The sequence below is a fragment of the Buteo buteo genome, chromosome 5, assembly GCF_964188355.1.
Source record: "Buteo buteo chromosome 5, bButBut1.hap1.1, whole genome shotgun sequence".
NCBI lineage: Eukaryota > Metazoa > Chordata > Aves > Accipitriformes > Accipitridae > Buteo > Buteo buteo.
The window spans coordinates 54,112,143-54,131,605 of NC_134175.1; the positions used below are offsets into that span (position 1 = coordinate 54,112,143).

The 19,463-nt window shown below is 37.3% G+C and overlaps 1 protein-coding gene across 3 annotated transcripts in view; it reads right to left on the minus strand.

Moving 5' to 3' along the window:
- CCDC148 (coiled-coil domain containing 148) overlaps window positions 1-19,463 on the minus strand; it is an 81,353-nt gene that overhangs the window by 42,128 nt on the left and 19,762 nt on the right. For all 3 annotated transcript variants that reach the window (XM_075029125.1, XM_075029122.1, XM_075029124.1), the window contains 6 exons: window positions 14,581-14,702; window positions 7,408-7,511; window positions 6,706-6,788; window positions 6,377-6,540; window positions 6,025-6,120; window positions 5,752-5,933 (listed from right to left, as the gene is read on the minus strand). In XM_075029125.1, the coding sequence (XP_074885226.1) occupies window positions 5,752-5,933; window positions 6,025-6,120; window positions 6,377-6,540; window positions 6,706-6,788; window positions 7,408-7,511; window positions 14,581-14,702 (751 nt within the window). The remainder of the gene's footprint in view (window positions 1-5,751; window positions 5,934-6,024; window positions 6,121-6,376; window positions 6,541-6,705; window positions 6,789-7,407; window positions 7,512-14,580; window positions 14,703-19,463) is intronic.

Sequence of the window (19,463 nt, forward strand, 5' to 3'; positions counted from 1 at the left end):
GTGCCACAAACACATCAAAACAGAGAGCTCTGCACTAATAACGTTGGTATTGTATATAGAGACATTCCAGTCACGAAAGAGTTTTTTGCAGGAAAATATGAAGCACTAGCTCTTAGCTGGCCCCATATGGTAGTGCTTTTCAGTAGCTTATCTGCTTATCAATGGAGCAAAATGAAAGCAACACATCGAAAATTAACTTTAAAAAAGACTAAAGTGTCCACAGGTAGCAGTATCACATCACAGAACAAAGAGCACACACTGACACTTTAGTGTCTGTTCTCCCACTCAGGAGGAATGTTCACAATCTACCTTTGTTGACAGCTCTAGAATAATTCACAAAACGTAGCCAATAAAAACCAGAATTCAACAGCAACCTAACTTCTCACGAAAAGAACGCCAACCAGCCAACTCACAGTTAGAGCTCCCAGGGGTTGTGAGTGGGGTATATAAAGTATCACTAAGTCATACCTTATCTTGCAGCCCATTGACTTCCCTACTTAGACAAGACTTCAAACACTTGCTGTGTGGTCATGTATTACAGTACAGCAGTGCAAGCTCATACAGAAAAGCTCCCCACCGCTTGTGCAGACAGATTTAGGACTAGGAATATCATAGTAATAATTCTAACTTGGAGACTCATTAGTAAGCTAAAATTAATAAAGTTGTGGAAGGAGACAGCTTTCTCTCTACATGCTTACATGAGATAGATATATATTATTCATACTTCCCAACTATTTTCCTTTCTCTTCTTATAAACTGTGTGAAATATCTGACAAACTATTTCTAGGACCCAGCTGTTTGCTGTTAAATCCAGCCATCATGTAAAGAAATGGAGATGGCATGGAAACAGGGGAGAGAAAAGTTCTAGGTCCTGTAAAGAGTTTATTTGCAGCAACTGACAACTACCAAGCAAATGTTGGACACAACATGAAAAGTGGAAATACATTAGCAAGAGCAGAACAGCAATGAAAGTGTTTCTTTATAGGTGATTGCTTAAATTTCCCATGACAGACAATGAATATAGATGTCTGAGCTGAGGTTTTTTTCATACAGTAAGTCTAAAGAAGAAATAGTGCCCTGGAAAGTGAAATGGGGCTAAGCAGTCCTTCAAAGAGGGAACGGTTGCAGTAGTATCTTATAAACTTCAAGCTGCAGGTCTGTAACAGCAGACACAGTTCTCTGAAGACAAGAGTCCCTGAGCTTTGACGCAGAGGTGGTATTGGAAAGATGTACTATTTCTGCAACATTTACTGCCTCTAAGAAAAATGTCTTGCAACTGATGCTCAGAAATTAATGTTTTAAACTCCTCCCTTTTCTCTAGAGGGAGCTTTTCTATGAAATCAGTTAATTTATTAATTTTGGAATCTCTGTGTCATAATTTGATATTCTGAGGTACAAGCTTTCTGAAGAATAATCAACAAATTAATTATTCTTTGCTATGATTTATATCTCTTTCACTGCAACTGCTCCTGCTGATGCTGAACTGAGTAAAAAAATATTTTTTTTCTTAACATAACACCTAGCATTCCTGTCTTTCCAGCCCCAGTGCTTTATTTCTTTGTTTATTAGAAGAACCATAAAACCCTGCTAGCCTTTACTCAGAGGCAGTACCAGCCATCCTAAGAGAGTATTTACTAGTTTATGGGTTGGTTTGTGAACTACCTCGTGTAATTTCTGAAAGAAATCAGTAATCCTCTTCTGTGAGCCTGATACACCTCGGTATGGTGCTGTTTGAACATTTTATTTTAGTGACAATAATGAGAAGCAGAGTAAGACACGTCTTGGTCAGGAAACATTACACCATGAACTTGAGAGCAGGGAAGACCACAGATTCTGTGGTTCGAAGGCCAGTCTGGTGATGTCCTCTTCCTCCAGCACAGAAGGGCAGATGCACCAGTTGCTGCATCAGTTTCTGCCTCCTATATCTCACATATCTCTCAAGGTTCCCTCTGACTTGTATATTCCTCTAATGGCCAGCTAACACACTACTCAGGAACAAGATGAGAAAATTGAGGTTTGTGGAAGATACTCTGGGGAGCAATCAGCTACAGCTATAGCTCTAAGTAGTTTATTATAAGTAGGGACAAACTGACTGCCAATGCCTTGGTCTGTCAGCTGTGCTGAGATTTTGTCAGCTGTTCATAGACAAATAGCCAAAAAAAAAAAAAAAAAAAAAAAAAGGCAGCATGGTCCAGCCCAGGGTATTCGTAACCGTTAAATGCATGTAGAATTTCAAAATATCCTGCCTGACTGAATTCAAGATGTCACCTCACTTAAACTTCTGTAAAATTCCAGAAAGGAAGATCTCATCTAAAATGAGTTTGAAAAGTGCCAACACATTTTACATTAATATTTAAGCTAATATCAGGCTTCTTCAGTGTCAAGATATTAACAAACTTTTACAAGGCAGAATGCATGACCCAAATTTTAAATGTAGTGCTTGCTTTTCTTGCACATATCGTTCCACTAGAAAACAGTACAATCTTTATTTTGTTTCAGAACTGAAACACAGCAATTGTCTTATATTCAATGACCCTGAGGCAGCTGTTTCCTTTGAAACAGATTTACCCAGCATTAATCCCTGGCTTTACACATTCTAAAGAATATAAACAACTCGGAAGGGAAGCTACCCTCTCCACCCTATAATCCCCACATATCCTTTACAATAGCAATGTATACTTGATGCACTGCTGTCTTGTTGAATCTGCAGACACACAGACTGCAACAATACCACCAAGTGACATGTTAGCCTCCCTGACAATTAATTATGTCATTGCCGATTGTTGTACCAGAAACATCCTGGTAATAGGCCTGAAAAGAAGAACTAAATTTACTTGACTTAGTCCTAATAGCCCATTCATTTGAAAGGAAGCTGCAGAGGATACAGTGCTGAATATGCAATACTCCATTCATCCTTTGGTTATTTAAATAACTCAGACATCCCTGGAAATTGTGGCAAAAATATAATTGTGCTTAGAGAATCATAAGCTATAACACACGCATCAGTTCCAAGTCCACAATTTGTGGGACAACTCAAGACCTGGGTATTTCCCAAACACAAAAACTTGTGTTTTAGCAGCAGTAAAAGAAGTGAATTTAGATTATAAAACATTATAAAGTGATATTATGTTTGAAAAAAACCCCAATTCTTCAGTTTCTAAAAGCAATAAACACTGTAACGTGCATTTTAGTAGGACTGAAAAGCACACAAAGAATATATTAGACCAGAATATTATCTTATTCTGATTTTTCTTGTTTGGAAATTCTATGCACATTTTCCAAATTTTCTGTTCCAGACAGTCTGAACAATTAAACAATGAGATGTGTAACACCAGTAGACTAGTATTAACTTGAGGCTTCTTTACTGTACATTCAAGCATATGAAAAGAGAAGAATGACAGGAAGTAATCCTCAGATGAAGTGACTAAGTTACCATGTTATCATATAATCATATTGTTCTACTAAGCAACTTCTCAAATTACAAAAATGAGAAAAAAATGTCTTGCAGGTGAAAGTTTGGTATCTTCAGGTATAGAGCAATGACAATAATTGCAAAGGCTTCATTAAAGCTATATTAATCAGTAGAGTACAGTGGATACATACCAAGGTCAAAAATCTGTAACCCAATTTTTGACAGTATTATCTGTGTTCGTTGGATCAAAGTTAGCTTGATGAATTACAGAATACCTAAATCACAAGGCTGTATCTTTGCAAAATCATGAAATACTTTCATGCAAATTAATATAGTCAATATAAACGTAAGAAGTGACAAAGAGTGTTGTGTCTTTTATAAAACCCAGATCTTGGAAGTAAGCAATTCTACAAGAACAAAGTCTTGCTTTTTTTATTGAAAACACATTTTTAACCTTGTTGTGGATAAAATCATAGAAACATAAATAAGCAATACATTAAAGATCTGGAGACCAGAATGCAAACAAAAAAAGACTAAGATCTAGCTTTAAATAAAATGCCTAAGATAATTGCTGATGGTTCCTGTATGATTTCATACATTCCCAGCTAACAATACTGGCATACGCTGATCCATATTGGGTAAATTGTCCTACGCAATCTACCCTTACATCCCACCAGCAGATTGCTGCCACTGCCACTGCCACCAGCATTTCTTCCAGCTACATTCATTTCTTTTTTCCCCATCTAGATATCATAACTTAATTCCTTCGAAGTACCACTACATATGTTTTCAGGCCTACAACAATTTCTTTCCCTTACAAATACGGTATTTTACCTTTAAGTCTTGATGTTAATTATCAGTGCAAAATTAGCTAGCTCAAGACCTAAATTCAAACCTGGCATATGATCAATGAAAATACAATGGTAGATTTTTCAGCCATTTCCATAAATTCTGTTGTCTACATTGATGTGTGTCTATTATTCAGTAGCACACAAGCTATGTGGATCAAGGGATTTAAATTTATGAATTTTCACCAAAATTATTTTGATCATAAACTTTCACACAACTTTAATTAAAACCACTAGAAAGACTTTGTACGTATTTAATGATTTAGTATTTGTCACAGATTTTCTCACAGAGGTGGTTAAAACTTCTTCCATAAGAGCAACTGTAACAAAATATCAGAGACAGCAGCAAAGGAACTGCTGTAAATTTGCCAATTGCTGCTTAATAAATGCTATAAATATGGGAAAGATCAGAACAATTTTTAATAAGTATCATGTTATAATAGCTAGGACATTACAGTAATAATATACAAGTTTCAGGTAACAGAAGTACAATCTACAGAATATCTGTACAATTTATACAAAAGTAGATAACATTACTTTCTACGGGATTCAACATCTTAAACCTGTTTCAGCACCCCCAAACTAATTTGGTAGAAGATGTAAGTGCTGCACTGTAGGTGTACACAGAAAAACAGGGAGATTTAGAAACAGCATATGATTGTTTTACCAAAGAAACTTAGGGACTTCCCTGCTCTCCCCAGTTCCTTCTGCCCAGGCTTAAAACAATTCCACTGACCTTCCTATTTCCAGTCTTCTAAAAACCTGATGCCATTCTAAGCCAGAGGGGTATCAGTAGATGGCAAAAAGAAGTCAAGGCTGGTCCAGTATCTGCAACTCAATATCTCCTGGACTCAAGTTAGCCTCAGCAGAAAAGCTAAGCTTTATACTACTAATATATAGATATGTTACATTTCTAGAGCATTATGAATATTTATGGTTTTTCTATAAGCTTTTTCATTTACAAAAAAATCTCTCCTTCTTTCAGTTATTCTGAACCACAGCTACATACATTTTTTACATTTCTTTGTGATGAGAATTACTGCAGTGATTCAAAACTTGTGAAAAGATCAGATTTATTTATCTGCTTTGTAGATAAATACATTCTAGATATCTCTCAGAAAGACTGTACTTTTCTGGCATAAATTTGGTAATGTAATTACCATACAGAAAGAATCATTTCTATTCATACAAAAGCACGTGAAGAGGACATTTGATGCACACCAGATTGTTGGTGCTTTAATCCACAAAACATTTCACTTATTATTTCAGATGAGAGCTTTTGAAAGGACTGCCTCAGTTCTCTCAGCTGTGCAAACAGTTACCAACTATTTAACTCCAGAGAGCTGGGCAGTGCGTCAACTATTCTCTACTCTGCATAAAATAGAACCAACTCTAATGGTAAAGGCAACTGCAGGATCCATAGATTACAGAATACATTATAGTTATTTATTTTATAGCCAAAAAAAGAAATCCAGAAACAGACATCATTACCTATATAAAACTTTTAACTGTTGTTCAATCTCTTGAAGCTTAGACCAGTACCCACTTGCAAGCTTTTGGTATTCATTGATAACTAAGGTCTTCAAATCAGGGTAGGGGCATTCCAAAGACAGTAGTGCTGAAGGAACTTCAAGGAAAAGTCCATTTTTCTCTTCAAAAGAATGCGCTAATGCCTGTGATGAAAAAATGCTACTCAGCAGACTACTCTGCATTATATTTTCTCTCTCAAAAAACTGCTAATTAAACTTATAAGGAAAAGCTTACTGTTTTTTTACAGTCTTCAAGCTCTCTTTCCAAAGCCAGACTTTCAAGGATAAGGAATTCCAAAGTTGCCTTCTGTTGCTTCTTCACAAATTTGATCTATTTCATGAAATAGTTACTGTTACTTCTTTATCTTGTTATAATATGAAAGCCCTTATTTAAGAAACAAAGAGCCTGATTTCCAGTTCTACACTGCTATGCTCTTATAGATTTTAGTGAAGCAGACTTACAGTATGGCAAGTACAGCAGTTACCGGTACTCTGAGAGTTATATTCTCAAAGTACTACATAAAAATAAATGAAAATGCTAAAAATATGGCGATAATAAATTGTAAAAGTAAAGTTAAAGTACCAACCTGCTGTAACATCTCAACTGGATTGATCCAGGATTTCAGACAAGATTCTTCTGAGAGGTAATGCTGCATTTCAGACAGCCTGAACTTCAAATTCTCTTTTAGTTGCCAGATAGGAACTACAGTATTTGTTTGGTATGTATCCCGCTCCTTTGACAATTTATGGTCTATATCCAAATGAAACATAAAGCTTTCTCAAACACACAAAATATTACACAGCACTGTGCTTTCTAAATCTAAGCCTGTTAAGACAGGGATTTAAAAACCCAAACTAATAATCAAGATAATTTTGACTAAAATAAATAATCAAGAAATGAATAAAAAATTCTTACCAAAGTCCCTCATATCCAAAAAAAAGTTGTGCTTATGGCTTTCTTCATCAAGAAAAGTCTTTATTTCTGCTTCTGCTTTTTGCCTGGAAGGTATGAATATGAGTTTTACAGAAGCTTTAATTTCTTCTTCATTAAGTTTTCAAGCATGATAAGCCTCAAATACTCTAATAATTAAGTAAAAAGGGGGATTCTTTGCCTGGGAAGTTATGAAGTGCAGGACTTGGGCACGAAGATGGTATGGAAACCACCCTCCTCTGAGCAAAAATATGCTTTCATTGATCTGCTGTATATACAATACACAAGCTAATAGACAAGATCAATATTAATAAGTGTTAACTCAACATGCACATCTAGAGACAGACTCTGAAGGAATTAAAAAGTATCTGAAAACTTCTGATAATCTCACAAATACATGCTCTTCAGATGTTGATAGGTCAACTAAACAGCTATGAGATCATCATGGAGAGGTACATGCAGAACAACATCCACTCTGTTCTCCCTTCCCTTTGTGTTCTCTTCACATCTAGAGACCCCTTTCAATGTAGATCATATACTCTCATGCCCTGCACAAAAAATTATCTTCAGTTCAGGTATTTTAATCTTTTCCTCTTAATGTCCCTTGAATCAAGCATGCCATACCCGAATCTCTTTCTAATGAAGTACTTCTTCAATAATGGTTAATTAATGTTCCTCAGCTCTTACCTGTTCTCACTCAGTCTTTTGTGCTCTTGCCACCACACTTGCTGATGCTGTTTCAAAAGCATTTGGTCTTTGTTAAATTTTGAAGCTTGCTCTGTTTTTTTAATCTGCAGGAAAAATTATAGCTTGTAAGTATTTTAAACGTGTTCAATAGCTTTATCAAATGCCTTCACATGGAAACTTCTAACTACAGAATGGTGAACCTAAAAGCTTTTTTCAAAACTGTGTTTTTCTCAAGAACAATGGGTTCAAATCTAACCAATTTTCATGAAAAAAAATTATTCCATTCAAATCACAATTAAATGAGAGGAGAAAGTGAAAAAAAATGCAGTCCATTTTCTTCTTCCCCTTTTCATCCTTTTCTTTCCCATCCCCATTTCCCAGGAGGTGAAGGGGGAAAGATGAGTAGGAGAAAGAAAAATACACTTTCTTACAGGTGCGAAGATGAAAGAGAGAAAGTGCATCTTGCAAGAAAAAGAATTTCAAAAATTGATTACTAAAAAGAGTGCTTTTTCAAAATCTATCCAATTAAAGAGGCTCTGAAACTGCCTGAGAGCTTCACAAAAACATTGCTTCCAACTTCAGCTAAAATAGAAATACATGCTTTTGAGAGAGATGGAGTTACTGCTTAAACTAGATGAAAAGCCATCAGGGAAAGGCTGATGAAGTGGTAGCCAGATTGACTCTGGCCAACCAACAATGAAGGAAAAAGGATCAGAAGTCTGTGGCTGCCAGACTCAGATTCTCTCACCCTCCTGCCATCACAACTGTCTTCTGGCCTCTCAGTGGATACTCAGGACAAAGCAGCATTTCAGCTCAGAATTGGCTCCTTTCCTGCTCCTTCTCTTCTTGCCACCTTTCTCCATAACACGTGACTGCATCCCTGACCCAGCCGACTTCTAGTTGTAAAACCCCTTCTGATTCTAGAGGCTCCCAGAATTCACACAGCCCTCTTCCCACCCACCCCACCCCCTTTTTTTTTCCCCCCTCCCCAGACCTTCCTTCATGCAGATACATTACTCTGCTGCACAATGGTAGCAAGACAAGAAAAAAATTTGGGAACTCTTATAACTCTTGGAAACTCTTGTCCTAGTTCATAACAGGGAGAAAGGAATAAAGATCTCACTCCACATCTAGTTCAGGAAAGAAATGACACTGAGTCAAAAATGCTGGTTTTTCACTTGGCCCAGGTGGAAGTAATCTGCTCTGTTTAAAATGCTCTGTCAACTTTCCTGCCTGGTGAAAGCTGGACAAACCCATACATTACTCCCTCTGCATTCACGTGCATAAAAACACAGAGAGCAAACCCCCCTACAGGCATGTTCTCTGTTCCCTCCACCAGTTGGGCAGGTGATACCAGCAGGCTTCTCAAAAAGGAAAGTTGCAGAACTTCTCTTTGCAGCAGTCATGCACAGGTAAGCAAGAATCCCCGTCACTTCCCGAATCACAGCCTCTCATTCACCCATCAACAAAGCTAAGAATCTTACTTAAAATACCTAAAATTTTGATACTAGAAACATTTACACCTCTCATGAATCTGAGTTTAATATATCTGTTTGAATATACCTGGTTTCTAGATAGTCACATAAGGAAGAACCACAACTAGAATGAGGTTAATCCATTGGGCTTTTGCAGCGAACCTGCTTTAGTGGTATTATTTGGGTAAGAAGTTGTAATAGGTGCTATGGAGAGATTATGTGACTGAGAGTGAGAAACAAGGTGTTTATAGGAAGCTGCATATGTGACTGTACTATAAAAGAGTTTGAAAACACCTGTTATATGCTTTCAATCACTATGTTACAATGCTTTTGAATCAAAGATAACATCTCCTTATTTTCATTGGTTACTTATCTTAATGTTTAAGAAGTTACTTACAGCTTCCTCTTGATTACCATTAGGTGCTTAAAACCAGACTTCAGCAAACAGAAAACTGTATTTAAAATAATTTGAAAATACATATATCTTCAAATCAATTCTAAAACTAAAGTGAAACAAAAGTTGATCTGTACACAGAGTTTAATATGCTCTTAAAATTATTTTATAGCAACAGCAATGACATTTATGTATAACTGCTGCAATATTAGCTTTTTCCTGGATGCACTGTATTTTTCTTTCTTAAATAGTTAACAACTGATTTACCATTTGCTTCTTTGGTTCTACCTCAATGGAGGAGTAACCCAGCACTTAAAAATTCAGATAGCCTGAATCAGCAACAAAAAAGTAGTAGGTGGGAACACATTCTATTCTCTTTGGAGCTTTCAGCATATATATTTTACTACCTACTCAGTTGGAAAACACTTGAAAAGGTGAAATACTGAAAGAGATGATGAAAAATTAGTTTAAAGCTTGAATTAATTAAGTTGAATTTTGTACTGCCAATCTATGAAGAAATATCTGCCAGAGCTTTTGATATATTATACTTGCATGCATTAAAGGAAGTGATACTATAAAGAAAGTAGGTTTTTTTTTCTCTCATTCAGTGTCACTCTTCTATTTTAAATACAAAGAGAGGAGCTGCACAAGCAACCCCCCATTTCCCCCCCCCCCCCCCCCCCCAAGGCCTTCAGGATAGTAGTGTGAACTAGTGAATTATGCTTGTTGGTACTGTATATATTCTATTTACTAAGATTTTAGAAACAGCATCAGAACAAAAAAAAAAAAGTACATGACTATGTTGCTAACCAATATATTTCATTTAATAACTTTTGTTCAAAGAACTTCTAAATATGTTTTAAACATGAATTTAAAGGATTTTTTTTTTGAGCTTTATCATAATCCCATATTTCTTCAGCAAATTTCCCTTTGAACTCTGCAATCCCATCTGAATGAAGACTCTGAATTATATTTTATACATGCCAAAGACATCATCTGATCAGGTCCCTTAGTCATCTATACACAAAAACTTTAGTCATTGCATTTTGCATAGTTTCTATACCCTTCAGCATAGCCCTTCACTCCAAAGGCCATCCACAAAATTGCAACTGTTCACAGGAATGGCCAAGGACTGGAGAGAGAATAAATTGCCATGTTAGCACAGGTTAAGCATAGAAAACTGTGTTATCCTCATGCTGGATTTGCAGTTTTCTGGAAAAGCATTCAAATAACATTCCCGCTGGAGGGGTGTTTCAAATTGGTAATTCTTCTCCTCTTCTATTTTGTTTCTCAGCCTAAAGGAACTATTTCAGCTGAATGTGTATCAGTGTCAATTTTTTCAGAAATCACTTCTTTCCATGAATTTGATTTTTTTTTTTAAACATATAACACTCATCAGTGAAATGGCTATACACTAAAAGCAGTTGCATTGTCACAAGGAGTTATCACTCCACAGTGTTTCTGGATCAACGTTTTATACTATTTCCACACAACCGAAAAGGAAAACATACAGAGCCAGCAACACATGCTCCAGAGAGGTTGGAGATTTCTTGGACGTCTGCATTTCATCTTTGACATATGCCCTTCTTCAAAGAAAGCACATTTTTTTTTGAAGGGAAGTTCTTAAAAATACAAATCCGAAGAATGTTTCTGGATATCCGCAACTAAAACTCAAACCTGTTTATTCCTAACCACCTTCACCCTCCAACCCTACCCCAACTAGCTGCAATATAGAAGCACTTATGCACAATCCAGTGTAAAAGAATATCCATGTCTTGGATGTCCCATTAAAGAAGTGCAACACTTCAAATTCTGTTGTGGGTCAATAACCACAGCATGATGACAAGCTGTATGGAAAAGACCTAAACTCATAAATAGGTTTAGAAGAATTTTTTTCGCCAAGACAAACATGTTGAGATTAAAATATGAAGTTCAACAAGGCCAAGTGCAAGGTGCTGCACATGGGTCAGGGCACTCCCAAGCACAAATACAGGCTGGGTGGAGAATGGAGCAAGAGCAGCCCTGAGGAGGACGACTTTGGGGTGTTGGTTGACAAGAAGCTCCACATGTGTTGAGAAGCTCAACAGCAATGCGCATTTGCAGCCCAGAAAGCCAACCGTATCCTGGGCTGCATCAAAAGAAGCATGACCAGCAGGTCAAGGGAGGTGATTCTCCCCCTCTACTCTGCTCTCGTGAGACCCCACCTGCAGTACTGCGTCCAGCTCTGGGGCCCCCAACATAAGAAGGACATGGACCTGCTCAAGCAGGTCCAGAGGAGGGCCATGAAGATGATCAGAGGGCTGGAGCACCTCTCCTATGAAGACAGGCTGAGAGAGTTGGGATTGTTCAGCCTGAAGAAGAGAAGACTCTGGGCAGACCTTATAGCAGCCTTCCAGTACCTAAAGGGGATCTACAGGAAAGCTGGAGAGGGACTTTTTACAAGGGTATGTAGTGAGAGAACAAGGGGTAATGGCTTTGAACTGAAAGAGGGCAGATTTAGATTAGGTGTAAGGAAGAAGTTCTTGACTGCGAGGGTGGTGAGGCACTGGAACAGGTTGCCCAGAGAGGTTGTGGATGCCCCCTCCCTGGAAGTGTTCGAGGCCATGCTGGTTGGGGCTTTGAGCAACCTGGTCTAGTGGAAGATGTCCCTGCCCATGGCAGGGGGGCTGGAACTAGATGATCTTTGAAGGTCCCTTCCAACCCAAACCATTCTATGTTATTTTCTGCCCACTGCAAAATCCTGAACAAACTATTTAATGTACAGGTGGATGAGAGCTAAGATGAGCCACAGCCTTCTCATACATTCAGGTTTGCTGTTTAAGGACCTTGTTCACAAAAATATTCCGTGTTTTCCCTGTTGGTTTGTAGGTAATATTGGAAGCAATCAAAACCACCCTGTCAGAATGGCACAAAATTTAAAAAAAAAAAAAAAAAAAAAAAAAAAAAAAAAAAAAAATTCATCAGCTCTGCAATGTTGTATGTAACTGAGACTGACAAGCCCGGCGATACATATTCATAGAGGACACACTGGGGACCAAGACACAATGACACTCACACATTATCTTTTAAAAGCTACCTCAATTTAACCTGACTCTTTCTACACAATGAGGTCTGGCTGCTATCAAACCACTCTACAATTTCCCCAATACTGTAGGTTTCAGAACCCACATTGCCAAGTCTGATTGTTAACTGCATGGTGTCACACAGCAGCTGGTCAACCTTACTGGAACCTGTAATGGAACCAAGTATCAGCAGCTAGCTCAGGTCCACAAGTGCTGAAATCATCCCAGTTCCAGAAGCGTGTCACAAAGGTACCTTAACAGCTCCACACTGAAGTTCAAGTGGACCTAAGAGTTTAGTCATCACATCACATGAAAGCTAAACCGTTTCTCAAACAGATGTACCTCCGAAGGCAGAAGAGCTGTGTTTGTGCAGGACTGAACCTAAGCTAATAAACCAGGCTAAATCCAAATCTGCTGGCTACGTCAACAGCAAAGGTAAACTACATTCCAGATAAATAAGGCACCTGAGAGTTGACATGACATAAAGTAGGTTTCATACAACAGTTCTGCTTTGGAATGTGACCCAAAGAAGAAACACCTTGATCAGCAGGCTAGCATCCTGTGTGTTTAAAGTAAAATCTTCCTTGACATTGTAGAAAAAGTACATTTTAGTTCCTGCAAGTGTAAAACCAATAAAGCTTTGTAAGAATAGAATGTAATTTTTACAAAGTCTCTTTTCAAAGTAGTGATATATATTATTTTAACATAATACTGAATCAATAAAGATGGGAAAATTTTTGAAGGAAAGGAATAAGAAAGAGAATATGATGATGCTCCGAAGTCCTGCTTAGGTTTTTGGCAGAAGAAAAGAACAAAAGCCAATCTGCATCCTTGCATTTGCTTGCCTAAAAGTAGTTTAAAGCTAAGCAAATTGGAAAAGATTCATACATGAGTGGTTTATCTGCAGTTAGTTCTAGTATCAAGTGGTCAAATTTCATTTACCTGTTACATAGGCTTGTATTAACATAAGTATAATACCATTACTCAAAATAATTGAAAATTTTTAACTCCATTAGGTCTTCTCATGAGGGTTTTTTCCTTTATTATTTGTGGGGGGTGGTTGTACTATAATGATGAAGGTCATATGCAGTATTCTAGAGTTAGCTATGTCTGAGCTGTATCTTAATCTTTCTAGTCCTCTTTTTATATTTTCTCTAATATTTAGTCCTTCTTCAACAAAGGTAAAAGTCTATCATAACATTTGGCATATGCCTAATGTAAAGGATGAAATGAGGCTGTCTGGAGAGCTACCAGTGTTCACCCTGCCCTCCCCCATATTTAGAGACTGGTTCCCACTTTCCATTTTCTTTCTTGGGTTTACAAATGCTTCTCTTCACCTGGTACTCTAATTAATTTGCACATCACTGAAGACTTCGGGTGTATCATTGCCAAAAATGCTTCCAAAACTGTATCTCCTTTCTTAATATACTAAATTGCTTTGCTATTTTCAACTCATATGGTACCACCCACTGTTGCATGGATTTATTAAATGTCTCTAAGACCAGACTTACAACGTGAAATTGCATTAGTGGATGGAGAAAATCTGATACTTGGTCTTTTTTCCAATTTGACAGCCCCAACTTTTTCTTCTTTTTCAGTTCTGCTAGTGACCCTGCTTTGTCCACACATTATAAATCATCATTCTTAACAGAAGTAGAAGTAAAGTCTTCATTAAACTTTACTAGTATCAAATAGACTTACCTTCTTATTTACCATTTGGGCCACACTGCAGCTATTTATATCTTTCTAACTGTCTAGCTCTACATTTACATTTTATGGCTATAAAACCCTTTTAATTTTCTTTTCAAGATCTACCTTATCTTACTTTTTAGAAATCCTCACTTCATATCTTTTTGGTTTGGTTTTTTTCCCCTGTTTTAGCCCCCCCCCCATTTATTCCCATAAATTCTTCATTACCTCCAGTATTTTCAGTAGTTTATGTAATGAGTCTGGCTGAGTTTCCTCAAAGCACCCAAATACAAACTTTCCCTGTCTTTTTGGGAAGCAGAATCCACACATATTTTGCATCTCTGATTCAAAGAAACTCCACACATTGACATTAACCTTTCCAAATCACAATAACACTAACTGTAATAAACTCTCATCTTGTGACCCCTTTTGCTGAACACTGTTGCAGTGATTTGTTATCCCTATTCATTCTCACATTCCTTGGGACAGTGAAAAGAAATATGATAATTGAATTTTAAAATCATTCACATTACAAATAATATAAAAATCATACCTTTAACTGAATTTTTGCAGATGCCATTTTTTCTACTGCAGCAAGTTTATATAGATGTTTGTAGTCAACAGGTTTATACTTCTGTCTGCAAAGACCACTTCTCATAGGAATCACCAGATTTTCTAGTTATCACATAAAACACACAGTCATTTCAAATTCTGGAGAAATATTTGAAGTGGGAGTCATAAAATGAAAGCATTATAGATAGAAATTAGAAACAGTACATTTTAAACATTAAAAGTTTCCACAACAGAGATATTTTTAGTTGGTAAATAAGAATTTGACACAAACATAAGCTAGCAGAAATTATAGAAGAAACATTAACCATTTGTCTGTTGACAAAGAGTTTATTTAAAAAGTTTTTTTTATATGTGAACTGAAAGAATAATTCACTTTAAACTGGGTTTACAGGAATTTTACTAAGTTTTAATACAGAAATATGTAAGTTTCAATATAGGCATTCTTATTTCACAAATTGGAAAACCACCTCAATATTTATTGTAATCTATGGATTGAGCAATAGGCATAATTTTTTTCTAAAAGGTATATAAACTATTAATTATATGTAAATAGAATGAGTTGCAGCTACATTTCCCATTGATTCTCCAGCTATCAGAACAGCATAATTTTCTCTATTAAACTTCTGTAGGCCCCTGGGAAAACAACATACTTCCTTAAAAAACAGAAAGGTACTAAACTGCAAGGAAAACATGGTACTTGTTTTCTGCTGCATGCAGTATGGATTACAATGTCCACTTTCTGCAGTCCTATCATCAGTATTTGAAAGACCGTGACAGTATTGAAAGACTGTTGTCCAAAAAAACCCAGAGGAAGTAGTTTTGCTGAAAAAGCATTTGAAGTCAATAAAGATTTAACCAAGCTGGTGTTTCACCACACAGTGAAGATAACTTACAATGATCCCTTTAAGAAGTTTCACTGAGGGATTGCCATATTCCCCAAACAACAGTTACCTCAAGTTTACCATGGAGTCCTCCTTTGAGCTTATGTTCACGTTCCTAAAATTCACTACCTTTATTTCTCTTTCCCCTCACCAACTTTCTATGAATGATAACTTCTACTGTTTCATGGTCACTTTAATCCAAAGCATATTATGTATACACTGAAAATGGGGTGAGCTAAGAATTGAGCAGACCAGCAGCCGTATCAGAACAAATCCAGAAAACCAAGGCTGCAAATCCTGTCTGAACAAGATTTGTCAACAGAAAAAGAAAGCAGCACACTCAAGGTAAGCTCAGATACATAGCTGCCTAATACTAATAGACAGATTTTCCTGGCTTATTGGCCTGTGCCAGACTCCCATCAAAACAGAACTGCATCTTTCTTCCCCCCCAGTCATCATCTACAGTTTCCACAGGCAATCCCTTTGCAGTTTCCACTCCCTGAACTTGAGAGGATACACCACCCACATAGAGGAAGGCTTCCTCCTTTCCTCTTGCTTGTCAATCCTGCTTTCTTCACCACTAATCTTCTCAACATGCAAACTATTCCACCAAATCAGTGTTATGCTAACCAGGTTATGGATTTGATTTTGTATTATGACTACTTTTTTACTCTCTATATATCTTACACAAAAAAATGTTCAGTAGTTTGATCCACTAATTTCTTCCATTTTATCCCTCCTATGAGCTGAATATGAATAATGTCCTTTCTCCCAGGCTTTAGGCATTTAGGTAGCTTTGTTCATCTGTGGGCTTTTATTCCCATCAATCCAAATTTAAAGTTCTCAACCCTAAATCAGCAAGATTTTATGTGAAGATTTTTTTTCCTTCTTTCTGAGATTGCTTACAACATTGTCCAGCAGAGATCAGGGAATATCATTCCACTTTCAGAAAAGTGAAAGTTCTGTCACCAAACCCTCTGAAAAGCCACTCATTCAGTTCTTCCTCCTAAGCCTATTACTCCTTCGTTACTGCTCCCAAAGGCTTATGATCACTTCTAGTCTGCTAAGAGTCATTTGGGGCAGTAACATCAGTGTCCACACACGAGTAGAAGGACGTGGCAGGAGCTTCAGAGCAATTCAATAACATTTCTAATTCAGGCTTCCTGCAGGCAAATGCTTGGGAGCACCCGGGAGATAAGTTAGCAGATGCATCCTGTCATATTCATTAGAAAAGAAATAGTAACTGTCACTAGTACTACTACATGACATTAACTACTGCTAGAAGTCATTGAGTACAACTCCTCGGTATGGTGCTTGTGAATGTCCTGATCTTTGAAAAGCATGATAGTGTGATGTTGCAGAATCAGAAATCCTCAATTAATTCCAGGATAGCATACTATGATGCAGGCAAGTGTTAGAACAAAGGTGGGACACTGTCATCTTCCAGAGGAGATAAAGATCTAAAACCCTCCCCGCAGCACCAGTTGCAGCTGCTGCAGAGGCCTCTGTAAGCACCTAGTGTCAGTGGTTTTGGAAGTGTTCTACATGTATCCTACACACGTCAATGCATGCGTTGACAAAGTCCTCATGCTACAGTCAGCTTTTAGATTTGCCACTCTAACTTCCGATTCTGGATCTGAAGGAGTTTCTAAATCATTTCACTACTGTGGATCTCTCACACCACTTGTTCTGAATTGTGGAATAGATATCCAGGGGTATGAACCCTACCTGGGTACGGCACTCAAAACTGCAATATCCTGACCAGTTTTCTTTGGTCTCTGCCAGCATTGTGATCTCCTTAAACAACTCAATGAAATTACAGTTTGCTGTCTCTGTTTGACAGCTCTCTCATCACTGGCTTCTGAAACCCTGCTTTCTCTATGCCAGCTTTATTCCTCAATACAGTGTAGTAAGGATAAGATGTGCTCAAAAAACAAATCCATGTAATCCTTTTTGCACCCTTCCTTTCTCACGATATAAAATGAAAGAAGAGGGTTGACAACAAAAAGCACGGAAAAACAGGATGAAAAATGTAGACGTGTATACTAGATATACAGGAACCAGTAACAAATACAGTGCAGAAAACAACTAGGAAGGGAGAATGAAACCATCCCACTGAATGAACAGATGGAGAGAACAAGGAACTCTATAAAATAACAGGGAGAAGCACTGTCTTTCTTTGGCTGGGTTGTCTTAATCTGTTCTAACCACAGAAAAATGTATTGGAGAACACTCAATAAGCAGAGAGAATCCATTTACTTAAAAAGGTTAAACTTTGTGGTACCTAGATAAAAAAAAACATTGCTACTATGTTGGGTTTCTAAACAGAAAAAGCTTGTGGCAATGTCTGGAAGCCTTAGAGTTGTCTCTGAGAGTCCCATGTTTAATTTAGCAACATAATCTGGTATTTTCTACACTCTTAAAGTTTTATATAAAACATATAAATATACATAGCTACATATAGAACTAATGTAAGAGAAAGTGGGTACCTGAGGTACTTCCTCAGGTACCTCATCTTCACCAATTTAATAATGTCACTCACATCTAAGAAAATGAGTGAAAGACAGGTTCAATTTCCTAACCTCTAACCCCAAATAAATTAATTTTATCTTTACTTTCAATATGATTTCTCCTTTAGCCTGTATATTTGAACTTTATGAACCTCCACTACTAATCTTTATCTGTTTCTTCTTCTACTGAGGACTTTAATCTAAGAATTTCCTGAAGTCAACAGGGTCTATCCATGTAAGATTAACTCTAAAATCAGGGTCTTGGCATATAGGATCCAAACTTTGTATTTAGTTGTCGTGGTTTAACCCCAGCCAGCAACTAAACACCACGCAGCCGCTCACTCACTCCTCCCCCATCCAGTGGGATGGGGGAGAAAATCAGGAAAAGAAGTAAAACTCCTGGGTTGAGATAAGAATGGTTTAATAGAACAGAAAAGAAGAAACTAATAATGATAACACTAATAAAATGACAAAAGTAGTAATAAAAGGATTGAAATGTACAAATGATGCGCAGGGCAATTGCTCACCACCCGCCGACCGACACCCAGCCAGTCCCCAAGCGGCGACTCCCTGCCCCCCCTTCCCAGTTCCTAAGCTAGATAGGACGTCCCATGGTATGGAATACACTGTTGGCCAGTTTGGGTCAGGTGCCCTGGCTGGGCATGAGAAGCTGAAAAATCCTTGACTATAGTCTAAACACTACTGAGCAACAACTGAAAACATCAGTGTTATCAGCATTCTTCACATACTGAACTCAAAACATAGCACTGTACCAGCTACTAGGAAGACAGTTAACTCTATCCCAGCTGAAACCAGGACATTAGTAGGTAATGTATTGGATGTGTCTCATATTTTAAAAAGAAAATAATTTTTATATGTAGGTATACACCTACAAACATATACACATTTATACACACATGAATAAAAATATAAAATATTAAACTTTCAGATTTTAAAATACCTTTTCACATTTTCTATAACAATTTTTTGCTAAAGCCTGAGATATAATTATAATGGTAAATGAAAATACTTGAACTTTTGCCCCAGCACTGTAAAGCTTTAGCACACAGACCCTCAGTAACTTTACATTAACCTCTGAAGCTTATAGGGATAAGGAATAGGCCTTTTCTTTCCAACCTCTTTTTTATGTTCCTTTAGTAGTGAAACTTGCCATTAGGTATTAGTAGAAAGATTCTTTCCACTCACTATTAAAAGCACAGTGGCTGGAAGCAATATGTCTGACAAACAGTTTTGTAGAAAGGTCCCATACAAAATGTTAAGATAAATTCTGCAATGCTATCCCATGATCCTCCTTCAAGCCTCCCCTAAGGATTTTCCTTTGCCACATGCCTACAGAAAGTTTGACAAGATGACTCCAGATGATGCCTCACTGTGGAAGGATTTTTTTCAAGTCAACCACCAGGACAATTGCCAGTATCAATACAGGCTGGGCTTTGAATGGATTGAGAGCA